Genomic DNA, 12931 nt, shown 5'->3' on the forward strand with positions numbered 1-12931 from the left:
TAAAATAAAATAAAATCATTACACATGATAACTTGATGTGAAAAGAAGCAAGTGGTACGATAGGGTCAAATATATCTGATCTATAAAATTACCATCATTCTTTCCCACCGTTGTATTTGGAATTCAAAGGTACCTGATCTCTGGATATTGAAGGAGAGGATGCAAAAGATCAGGTTAAAACAATAAAAACATAACATTGAGGTATGCTTATTATAAAAAATAAAACTCAGAAAATGTTAAAATAACTTTCAGGTATGCATATTATAAGTTACATGAAAAATAAAAAAACAGAAATTGTTCAGGTATGCATATTATAGGTTGTATGAAAATAAAACCCAGAAAAATGTTAAAATAACCTTCAAGTATGCATATTATAGATTATATGAAAAATAAAACCCAGAAAATATTAAAATAACCTTCAAGTATGCATATTATAGATTATATGAAAAATAAAGCCCAGAAAATGTAAAAATAACCTTCATGAATGGATATATTGGGTAATGTAAAAATAAAAAAATAAAACCCAGAAAGTGTTAAAATAATATTCAGGTATGCATATATTAGGTCATGTGAAAATAAAAAATGGGATATGTTAAAGTAAAATTTGATTATGCATACTATAGGGTGTATTGATAATAGTGAAATATTGCTATAATAGATTTATGTATGGCATTGTAGACCATATAATTATAATAGTAATAATAATAATAATAATAATAATAGGCACATAATGTTGTAATCATTCCATACACACATCTTCAATCAATGTTTCGCGGGAACTCTGAATTTTCTAATATAAGCACCTTCTAGGCCTAAGATTAACTAAGAATATGTTCAGAACATGTTGAGTCCATGAGAACAATTGAAGGTTCAGAATCTCATGTTAGATTTCTATGTGTTCAGGTATGTGCCTATGTGTATGTGTATCTGTATGTGTATGTGTGTATATGTTAATGAGTATGTGTAGTCCATACACTTGAAGATTTAGAATCTCAGATTTCAATGTGTTAGCGTGTATAAGTAGGTGTGTGAGTGTAGAGATATGTGAATATTTGTATAGGTGTGTGTGTGATCTCTGATCTGTTGGCTAAGTCACATTTGATATTAGGAGTTGAGTAAATGGTTTGATTGATTCTTGACAATTGTCTGTGCTGTTATTTAGTGATAAGTTGAGGATCAGGGCGCCACTGTTCCTCCACTTATGACAACAACAGTAAGATTATTGATTTGAGATTAAGACAGTAAGTTTGTTATTGCAATTAAAAAAATAATTATCAAAGTGTGACTTTGCCATGTAAGTTTCTTATGAGTGTTGTAGTTTTGCTAATATGGGTGTGAATGATATCACTTTAGCATATGTGTTAGATTAGATGGCTCTGTTGGTGTAACAGGAGAATGTTGGTTTTAAGTGTAGTGTTCAGTTTGGAATATGTTGTGTGGTGCGTGGTGATAAACATGATAGTTTTAAATGTCTTACATACAGAGCAAATCAAATGTCAAAAATAATAGTATTAAACTTAGAAAATTGCTCTTTATCAAGATTTCAGTAGACATTAAACTGATCAAACTTCTGAAAAGAAAACTCAAAACAGATGCTTAAATTCAGACAGTTTGAAATAATGACTAATTCTTGGTAAGTGAGTGTTTACTATGCGATTTAATTTAACTGAGGCTATGTGTGAATACCATGCTGCAACAAAGGTGAGGAGGATAAATTGTGATGCAAATTTAGTCCTGTTGTTAAAACAGGGAGCCAGTTCGATATTATCGGTATGAGGTTGTAATCTGGCTCAATAAGTCTTCCAACACCAGTGTTTTTAGTTAGGAAACATGGTAAAAGTGCTACTGGATTCTGTTGTGAGGTAAAACATTTTCATTAATGCAATTATAACACAATGTAGCCACATGGCATTTTTGTGCTCCTCTATAGGGTCTGACTGCAGCTATACAGGGAATAGCAGAGTTTACCACATAGGAGACAAATCCTTCAACATAGAAACACATACGAAACAAACAACTAGAATGTGTTCTATAGAAATATCAATGCCTTACGATCAATTACAAATCAGAAAATGTAAACGGATCACTGCAATGAGAATGTTAAACACATGCTAACTGGCTGTTTAAGCCACACAAGCATGTGCCCAATCTGTATTGGATTAAAAATGGGTTAGTGATTTCCAGTTAAAGGGGTTTGGTTTACTATCACAAGTGTCATGTAATATTTAAGTGTTAAAACATGGCAACATGTGACAGCACATTCCGCCCTTTTGACACTGCATAGTGGACCAATTCTGTGGGTTTGGCCTGTGCAAGTTATTCCATAGTACATTTAATACACCACATTTTACCATCTGAGGCCTGTTTGGCCATTATAATATAATGTATATTGCAACTTGATCACAATATAGATTATATTACATTAAAATACTATAAATTAAAAATACTTTCATTACTGATCTCTTTTAAGGAACACCAGGCTGGTGTTTGTAATTTGCAAGATGTTACTGTATCAATGTATTTGAATGTGAAAAGGTGTCAGCCCTGGACAGACTGGTGTGAGGAACAGTTTTTCATTGATTCATGCTAATGTATTTCTACAACAGTTTCAAGACTAAAAATTGTGTGGCCTTTCACATCTCTATAAAGCTGTACAAAACTGTCTTTAAACAATTTTCACCGACTCATAGGGAAAGACTAAGCCAAGAACTTTTAACAGTCCTGGTGTTTATCCAGTTCTTAAAGAACACTTAGATTGATTTACAGAAGGAAAAATATGGTTACAGACAAATGTCTCTCTTAAAAACAATGTTCTCTCTTGGGAACAATGGATAGCCCGTTATCTGAGTGGGGGGTAAGCCCTTTCATCTCAGTTGGGTGTCTCACAGTGAGAGATAAGACCATTTGTGTTGGCCTAGAACAACATTGTATTTTCCTGCAACAATTTTAGGTTTTGCTTAATTGTATCTCATCAATGGAGGAATACTACATTGAATTAGAAGTTTGTAATTGTAATATGACTTACTGATTCCATTCTATCCTCATTCAACCCAGAGTGATCTTTTAGAAGGCTCACTCACAACCACTCATTTGAAATCATTTCCCTACTTGCTTCCTACTTGCTTAATGTCCAGCATTCAGTTACATTTCTCTATGCGTTGGGGATTTTTAAATCCAACAACGCTGCCTTCAATCATTCATACATTTCCTTCATTCTCCAGCTTGATTACAATATTACTTTAATTCATCAAATATAGATTGTACACTGGTGTTTGCAGCATTTAAAAACCTTACTATCTGTGTGCTTCTCACATTTCAATTGTCCAAGTCCTCCTTTCACATGCAAACACATTCATTGCATTGTAGTTTAAATCATCCAACATCATTTTTCAATTGTTAAAAGTTATTTTGGCACTCTTTCCAGGTTGTGCATTTACTGTCACAACATAAACAATTGTGTAGAATTTGGTGATTTAAATTTAGATTCTAGATGTTTTCCTTGTTTGAGGATCAGAGCAAATTTTGGATGATTTAACTCCAATTTAAGGCAATCTTTTGTTTTCCGTAGGCATGTAAACAAAAGATCTTAACAGAGCAAAGCAATTCATTCTTCATTTAACATCACACAGCATTTCCTAATAATGTGGTTTCATTTCATTCTTAAAGGCCCCACCGGATTTGATTTCCAGTCTAACATTAGGTATATTTACAACCTATTTCATAAATGTGGGATGTTTAAAACATTCCCTTAAACATTTTTAAAAGGCAAAGAAAAGATTGACTTACCACATCAGCTGAAGAAATAGAAGAAGATCAAACCTTTAGCTCCATGAAAAGACTCTTATTCTCCAGGGATCGAATCAGTCGTACTTTGTACATTTTGATAAGATTTCCACTGGTTGAATATCACGTCGGGGTCACCACTTTGTAAGGGTCCAAATATGACCCCATCCATCCGTTTGGCCCAACGGCGGAATCCAAACGAGGATTATAGCGCGTTCTGTCTTTTCCGGCGCTTGCAGATGACGTTTTGGCATTATGCAATTTTGTATTATTATCTGACTCCAAGATAATGTTAATATAAATCGGATTGAGAATTACTTTTAACAGTTACAGAATTTGGGTGGATGTTTGGTCATTCTTGTTTAGCCCTACTTGTTATTGCATCCGTTCATTCGGCTACTCATGTCGCTTTGGACTCACGCACCGGCCGTTTATTAATATTTAATAATCATGCGGGCCCACGATCACAACCGAATCAGGCTTGGTCGCTGCTAGAGGTTAGACCATATGTTCAGAAGGCCGCCCTTTACGCGTGCTCATCTCTGAACATACTTTATTTAGTCCCCATAGAGGTGCAACTTAATTATTACAATATTTATTTCTAACCAGAGGCTCACGACCACTATCATAAAACAAACTGACCGTCTTCTCCAATGATAGCTTTGTATAATCGTGTCATAATTTAATATGCAACTTAGATAGATTAATATTGAAATAACCAGAGGCTGAGGCTCATCTGATTTAGAGTGGTCAGACAACATTTACTTGTTACTCTAAACAGGAAATTAGCCTCCACGCATCTAATTTAACTTAAACTAACGCCAAGTGCTAGTCGGATCTCCAAAATCCTCCGCTGATGTACTACTATGCCATCTAGTCTGGGATTTTGGTCCGTAATACTAGCCTGATTTTCAGACATTGCGGTAACAAGGATACATCGTAATTTACTAATCATGTCAATAACTTTCGTAGCAACACAGAATAATCCAAACACAATTTATTAACCAGGTAGGTAAAACATAATTCAGAAGCCAATTTACATTCCAATTCGAATACGAAAATCAAACGAAAACCCATTGCATACCTGGTAATGAGATGAAGATCTGGTTACAGATTCCTCAAAGTAAAATAAAAATACATGATGCTGTGCCAGGACAGCATCATGGGGGTGCATTTCTCGATATTGAAAGTCCCGCCTAAATCTTCTACACATCTCCTTAAATAGCCAGAGAACAAAGCATTGTGATATGACATGCTGATTGGTTCTTGTAAGCCCAGGGGTGTTGCCTAATATACATACAGTTGGTGATTGATCAACATGTCTAAGGTGGGAGTTGTCTCCCAACATTAGGTTAAATTTACTTATTTATTGTCACAGATTAACATTGAATCCTGTTGTCATATTAATAAACCCAGATGTACCACTTGCATTAAAAACACTTCATATAACACCAAACAAGACCAGTTTCAGATACATGTGTTTGCAGAATGTAGCATTCCATATACAGTTTGCTTTGAGAACATGAGGAGAGGGGGATGAGAACGTGTGGTAGGGTGTGTGACTCTTCTTTGAGAGAGGTTTCAGTCTCACAACTTGGGGTAGTGTTCTTGGGGGGTAGATGTGAACTCTTTGAGAGAGGTTTCAGATGATAATTCAACAGGAATTAGGAAGCAGTTCCCTGTGGATTCAGCCATTTGCTGCTGGCTTTTGAAATACCTTTTGTCAGGGTTTGGCACCACCTTACAATAGCATCTTGCAGTTGATGGAGATTTGTGGGATGCACATCCAGGGCACGAAGCTCCCGTATTGAGTTAAGATCTGGTGACTGTGTGGGCCATTTTACTACAGTGAACTCATTGTCATGTTCAAGAATCCGATTTGAAATGATTCAAGCTTTGTAACATGGTGCATTATCCTGCTGAAAGTAGCCATCAGAGGATGGGTACATGGTGGTCATAAAGAGATGGACATGGTCAGAAACAATGCTCAGGTAGGCCGTGGCATTTAAACAATGGCAATTGGCACTAAGGGGCCTAAAGTGTGCCAAGAAAACAGCCCCCACACCATTACATGCAAGGTTGGGCATGTTGTGGCTTCACAAATACTTTGCTGCATACCTCGGTTGTAACAAGTGGTTATTTCAGTCAAAGTTGCTCTTCTATCAGCTTGAATCAGTCGACCCATTCTCCTCTGACCTCTAGCATCAACATGCCATTTTTGCCCACAGGACTGCCGCATACTGGATGTTTTTCCCTTTTCATACCATTCTTTGTAAACCCTAGAAATGGCTGTGCGTGAAAATCCCAGTACCTGAGCAGATTGTGAAATACTCAGACCGGCCCGTCTGGCACCAACAACCATGCCACGCTCAAAATTGCTTAAATCACCTTTCTTTCCCATTCTGACATTCAGTTTGGAGTTCAGGAGATTGTCTTGACCAGGACCACACCCATAAATGCATTGAAGCAACTGCTATGTGATTGGTTGATTAGATAATTGCATTATTGAGAGATTGAACAGGTGTTCCTAATAATCCTTTAGGTGAGTGTAACTACATACACACCTATTAAAAATGACATTTAATTTGACATTAAACATACATTTAAATATATTTATTTATACAATTTATACAATTGTACATACAGCCTACACTACATTTATACAATAAATGAATGAAAAAAAGTATTTAGTGAGAACCGTTATTAGACACAATTTGTTAGGCTTATGCATTGCACTTGCATTGGATTTTTATGGCACCTTTTCCACTGTATGTTTTCTGTTAAAGACTAATCACCAAACTGTGTAATAAACAGCACAGTCTAACAAAATTATGTACCTATAGTCACATAATTTTTTTATTCTTTTTACTGTCACGAATTTCCGAGTTTTTTCGTGATCGTATCACGAATGTCTGTTTATGGGTCATTGTCATTGTGGATTGGTTACTTAACTGTTTTGTTCCATTTTCTTACCATTGTCGCTTCGGTTTAGAGTTATATTTACATAAATTGACATCCTTAGCCAAACCCAACTCTAACGCTAACGTCAGGCGACAATGGTTTAAAAATAAAAAAAACATCAGAAAAAATAACATAAACCGATACTTAAATCTTAACACAAACACCAAATCTAACCCTAAACCGAAGCGAAAATGATTTGAAAATAAGAAAAATCAGTTGAGTAACCAATATGTGACACATAAACAGTAATTTGTGATATGATCACGAAAAAACGTGGAAATTCGTGACAAAAAGAATAAAAAATGATGTGACTATAGGTACGTCATTTCGTGAGATTGGGTAGGTAATAAAAGACTTCACTCATTTCATTACAAACTTGATGTATCAAATCATTACCTGCGGCGTCCGATGAGGGTCTCATTCGGGTCAAAGTTCACTAACGGTCGGCTTTGGGTCAGCGGCGAGGCAGAAGCGGGTTCTTTCGACGTCACAGAACGAGACGCACGGGATGGCGTGTGCACACATATACTGTTTACCTGTGAAAAGAAGGCTACATTTGATACAGTCCTGGCAGTCTTTCATCTGCAAAAGCAATTAATGAGACAAACTCTAAAACTTCCTCCTCATTCAGCGAATTGTCTGGCTGATGGTTTGTTTTTGGCTCTAGTTGGTTTGTTCAGGTTTGATGACAATAGGATTTACATAACAAAACGAGACATTGTTGGGTTTGTCAGAGACGCTGACTGCGGTCTTTCAATAATCATAACCCTGCACAGACCTAGTGAGAATAAAAAAGGCACTCGTTTCCCTTCTCATGCAGCTAAGTGCTATTGTTTTAATACGGGACGACATAATAATAAAGCCCCACTCCCACGCTGGGTGGGTAAGATAATGGAGACTTGCCATTCTTTCAGGTGCAATAAAAATGCAAATGCCTGATAATGTTTAGCTTGTGGTTTAATGATTTGCAGTTGGTTTAATTTCCCATGAGGTCTGGTCCAGGGCATAATTTTGCTGTGTAATGCTTGTGGCGTATTGTGCCTGGTTGTTCATGATTGAATATGTGTTTCAGGATGAACAAGCTCTGGAATTCTGATAAAATCTGAGACAGAAGATCGATCGGATAAGGATCATCCTCAAGCGGGCGGAGACGAGCTGCAACTTTTTTCTACAACACTGGGTGATCAGATTTACCCTCAGTCGTTTGCTAAATTTCTGTACACACCAACAAAGTGTCACACCATCAAACTGTTGCGGAGCTAAACGACATGATTATCAGTGTAGATCAATAGAAGCTCTTTCTAGCAAACAGCCCTGGGGAGGATAAACAGATAGGGTGTTGGTGTGTGTGTATATGGGAAAGAGATTAAGAGAAAGTGAAAGAAAGATAGAGAGAAAGAAAGAAGACAAAAGCTGTAAGACAAAAGATCAGATCAGAGCGACCTTGATATTAATGCAATCCTGATGTAATACATTCCTGCAGTCCACTTTTATCTCTCAGTTTGTCAGTCTCTCTCTCTCTCTGTCTATTTTACTATATATCTGTCTGTTTGTATGTCCATCCATCTATCTTTTTTCTGTCTGTCTCTCTTTTTGTCTATCCGTTCATCTTTCTATCTGTCCCTTTGTCCATCCATCTTTCTTTCTTTATGTCTGTTCCTCTGTCCATCTATGCATCCATCCATCTTTCAGTCTGTCCCTTTGTCCTTCCATCCATCCATTAATCCATCTTTCTGTGTGTCCCTTTGTCCTTCCATCCATCCACTCTTCTTTCTGTATGTCGCTTTGTCAGTCTATTCATCCATCCATCCATCCATCCATCTTTCTGTCTGTCCCTTTGTCCTTTCATCCATCCATTCATCTATCCATCCATCTTTCTTTCTGTCCCTCTTTCTGTCCAGCCATCCATCTATCTGTCTGTTTGTCTGTTTATCCATCTATCCATCCATTCATTTTTCTGTCTGTTCATCTATCCATCCATTTATGTATGTTTCTGTCTGTCCCTTTGTCCGTCTGTTCATCATCCATCCATCCATCTATCCATCTTTCTGTCTGTCCCGTTGTCCATCATTGCATCTATCTTTATTCATGTCTGTTCCTCTGTCCATCTATGCATCCATCCATCTATCCAACTTTCCACCTATCCCCTTGTCCTTCCATCCACCCATCCATCCCTTAATTTATCTATCTATCTATCTATCTATCTATCTATCTATCTATCTATCTATCTATCTATCTATCTATCTATCTATCTATCTATCTATCTATCTATCTATCTATCTATCTATCTATCTATATATATATATCTTTTTGTCTGTCCGCTTGTCTGTCTATCCATCCATCCATATTTTTTATGTCTGTTTGTCTATCCATCTATCAATCCATTCATTCATCTATCTATGTTTCTGTCTGTCCCTTTGTCTGTCTATTTATCATCCATCCATCTTTCAGTCTGTCCCTTTGTCCTTCCATCCATCCACTCTTCTTTCTGTATGTCGCTTTGTCAGTCTATTCATCCATCCATCCATCCATCTTTCTGTCTGTCCCTTTGTCCTTTCATCCATCCATTCATCTATCCATCCATCTTTCTTTCTGTCCCTCTTTCTGTCCAGCCATCCATCTATCTGTCTGTTTATCCATCTATCCATCCATTCATTTTTCTGTCTGTTCATCTATCCATCCATTTATGTATGTTTCTGTTTGTCCCTTTGTCCGTCTGTTCATCATCCATCCATCCATCCATCTATCCATCTTTCTGTCTGTCCCGTTGTCCATCCATGCATCTATCTTTATTCATGTCTGTTCCTCTGTCCATCTATGCATCCATCCATCTATCCAACTTTCCACCTATCCCCTTGTCCTTCCATCCACCCATCCATCCCTTAATTTATCTATTTATCTATCTATTTATCTATCTATCTATCTATCTATCTATCTATCTATCTATCTATCTATCTATCTATCTATCTATCTATGTTTTTGTCTGTCCGCTTGTCTGTCTATCCATCCATCCATATTTTTTATGTCTGTTTGTCTATCCATCTATCAATCCATTCATCTATCTATGTTTCTGTCTGTCCCTTTGTCTGTCTATTCATCATCCATCCATCTTTCTGTATGTCCCTTTGTCCATCTATCCATCTTTTTATCTATCCCCTTGTCCTTCCATCCATGCATCCATCCATTAATTCATCTATCCACCCATATATCTATCTTTCCTTCTGTCTGTCCGTATGTCTGTCTATCCATCCATCCATCCATTTTTCCGTCAGTTCGTCCATCCATCTATCCATCCATTCATCTGTCTATGTTTCTGTCTGTCCCTTTGTCCATCTATTCATCATCCATCCATCTTTCTGCTTGTCCCTTTGTCCGTCTATCCATCCATCAATCCATGCATCTTTCTATCTGCTCCTCTGTCCATCTATCTGACTATCCATTCATCCATCTTTCTGTCTGTCCCCCTGTCCATCCATCTATCTATATTTAGTCTCACTCTCCGTCCATTCATCCATTTATCTTTCTGTCTGTCCCTTTGTCTATCTATCCATCATCCATCGATCCATCCAACGCGCATTCACACCATTTTCCACACTCTCACACTTTAAAACATCAAACGCTCTTCTTGGCTCATGTTAACATTTAAACCAGCGCATGGCAACTTAACTATTAATGGCAGGCCTATGTTTACATTATCCAATCTAATCCCAGTCTCATACACAAATTCTTTCCTTAATGTTCCCACTGGTGTGTGCTCATGGGAAAACATTAGTAACCGGTCTGAAGCGTTCCTCCTTCCTTCTGTAATTTACTCTCTGCGTTGTGGGTCTGTGTCCCTATGGCCTTGATTAATGTTATTGTGTGTGTGTCTGTCTGGAGGTCTCTGGGGAGCTGTAGCACAGGAGCGGGATTGGGGATGTGAATGTGTGCGATTGTCTCTCTCATTAGAGGGATATTAATATCAGCTGAGCAGTGGATGTACTGGCTAACAGTAACACTGAGATAAGCGACGACTTGCAGAGAGGGTCTTTAAATATCCACTGCCTTTTATCTGTACCTCACACTATCCTCAGAGCATGGCCAGACACACACACAATCGTGCAAAAACACACACTTCACAACATCAATGTCTTATGATTAATACAGACATACTCACTCAGCTGAGAGAATAGCTTATCAGCACACCTGCATACTGTATGTATATATGGTAACATATGGAAGTGTTAAATGAAAAAGACAATGCTGTGGTTCTCTGATGGTAATTACTACAGTAGTAAGTCATTTGAAGGACAAGGTGTGCTTTATAGTGATGATGTTAAAACATTTAAAGAGTGCTGTATAAAAAATACACAACAGCCACATTGCAGTGCTAAAATCATTGTAACGCAAGTCCTTTAAATGCCTACTGTTTTTATGAATGGGTGGTAAAAATAGTGCTTCATAAATCATGCAGTCTTTTCCAGAAGGTGAAGGCAGTCTTAAAAAAGAAGATATAAAAAAGGTAAGAGTAGATTCAATTAGAGGTTTGATGAGTGAGATGTCACATAGGGCCATAAGGTTACTCACATAAGGTTTTACATATTATGTATTTAAGCTTTTACAGCTCTGCTGTAAAAAAAAGCTGTGTACATTCAGACAGGAACAGAATCATTCTGGTAACTTCTACCGCTTACACATTCAATAGGAGGATGAATGATTCAAAGTCATTAGGACATTAGGTTGTTTTTAACATTGGTATAAACTTTTATTTACCACAATATGAAATTAAATGTTACTAATGATTAAAAAAATGTATTTCAATATAGGGATCCAAGCATGAATTTGAACCCAGCTCTTGGATTTAGTCACAACTACGATTGCTAGAAATGCTGGTATACTTTAATCTTCTGAATTTGTCCCTATGGTCCATATGGGTGATTCTCGTGAAATTAGACTTATGTGGTGTCATTAAACATTTTGATAAAAAAGTAAATGCTATCAAAATAAGAAGCATACAGTTACAAACATCTCTTCATGTACTATTTTGCACATGAGTTCAAATCATACAAATTAATTTAGTTGTTTTTTCCACATTTACGGGGAAATTTTCATTACAGCAACGTGCCCATGACTAGATTTGAGTTCTTTGACATGGAAATATTTATAATAAAAAAATCTAAAAAATAAAAAGCTTCAGTGCATGTTATACTATAAACATTTACACCAAAGAAACATGTGGTATTTGGTGATCATTGGTAAATGTAGAAACAATAATAAGGAATATAAATGTGTCCAAGATCAATTTTCTCATCCTCCGCAACAATTTTCAATCATTGTTTAAGCCCTCAATGAACTAACATTTAAAAAAAAATTGTTGGAAGGGACATAATTGACTGTGACACTCAAGATGGCTACCAGGTAAGCAGTTCTTATTTTTTCTCTCCAGATAAAAGTTGAAATTTTGCTTGTCATAGCAACTGTTTAGTTCTCATTACCAAAATATTTTTGTTTGTAAATGCATATATTTAATGTAATATCATGTTGCGATAATGATCATTTTTGATAATGATAATCTTAAAAATGTAAATAATTTTATAGGAAATATTTTTTAAATCCTCTAAAAATAATGGTTATAGTAAGTTCGGACCTTAATCTTATATGTGCAAAAAATTGGCTATAATAAGGGCTTTTAATAATTCTGATGCTGGACACCCAAGTTTAGCCCATTTACGTTCACCTTAGCAGTGACATATACTGTATATAAAATGTTACTGTGCCTTGAATTCTTCCTCTATATGTATGTCCATAGCAAAAGTTATTTGTAATGAAGAAAGTCAGTGAGTCAGCTTATATCTGTCCCGAAGACTGCACTTCACAGCAAACCAACTGAAAAATACACACACACAAACTTACTTCAGTCTAATTGGCCATGCACCCTGTGACATGTCCTCTGTATCTAGGTCAACAGTTGTTAATCAAAGAGAAGTGAAGGCAAAGTAGAAAGAGACGATATAAGGGCACAAATCAGATGAAAGCCATTTTCTCCAGTATAGCTCTCTTAAAAAGTAATAGAAAAGAACTGAAAAACAGATAATCGCATACTAAAAGAAGAAAGCTATGGCTGTCATGAAGTTTTTCAACTTCAAGCTTTGTGTCGTAGCGCATTACCACCTTGGGTGTGCATTATTTTCAAATAATTAAACGGCCC

The 12931-nt window shown here is 36.5% G+C and overlaps 1 protein-coding gene across 1 annotated transcript in view; it reads right to left on the reverse strand.

The window, feature by feature from the left end:
* The window catches only part of gpc3 (glypican 3), a 152240-nt gene that overhangs the window by 60195 nt on the left and 79114 nt on the right, over nt 1-12931 (reverse strand). Inside the window, exon 4 of the mRNA XM_065271835.2 lies at nt 7141-7280. Within this exon, the coding sequence (XP_065127907.2) occupies nt 7141-7280 (140 nt within the window). The remainder of the gene's footprint in view (nt 1-7140; nt 7281-12931) is intronic.

This window comes from Paramisgurnus dabryanus, chromosome 16 (genome assembly GCF_030506205.2).
Source record: "Paramisgurnus dabryanus chromosome 16, PD_genome_1.1, whole genome shotgun sequence".
Taxonomy (NCBI): Eukaryota; Metazoa; Chordata; class Actinopteri; order Cypriniformes; family Cobitidae; genus Paramisgurnus; species Paramisgurnus dabryanus.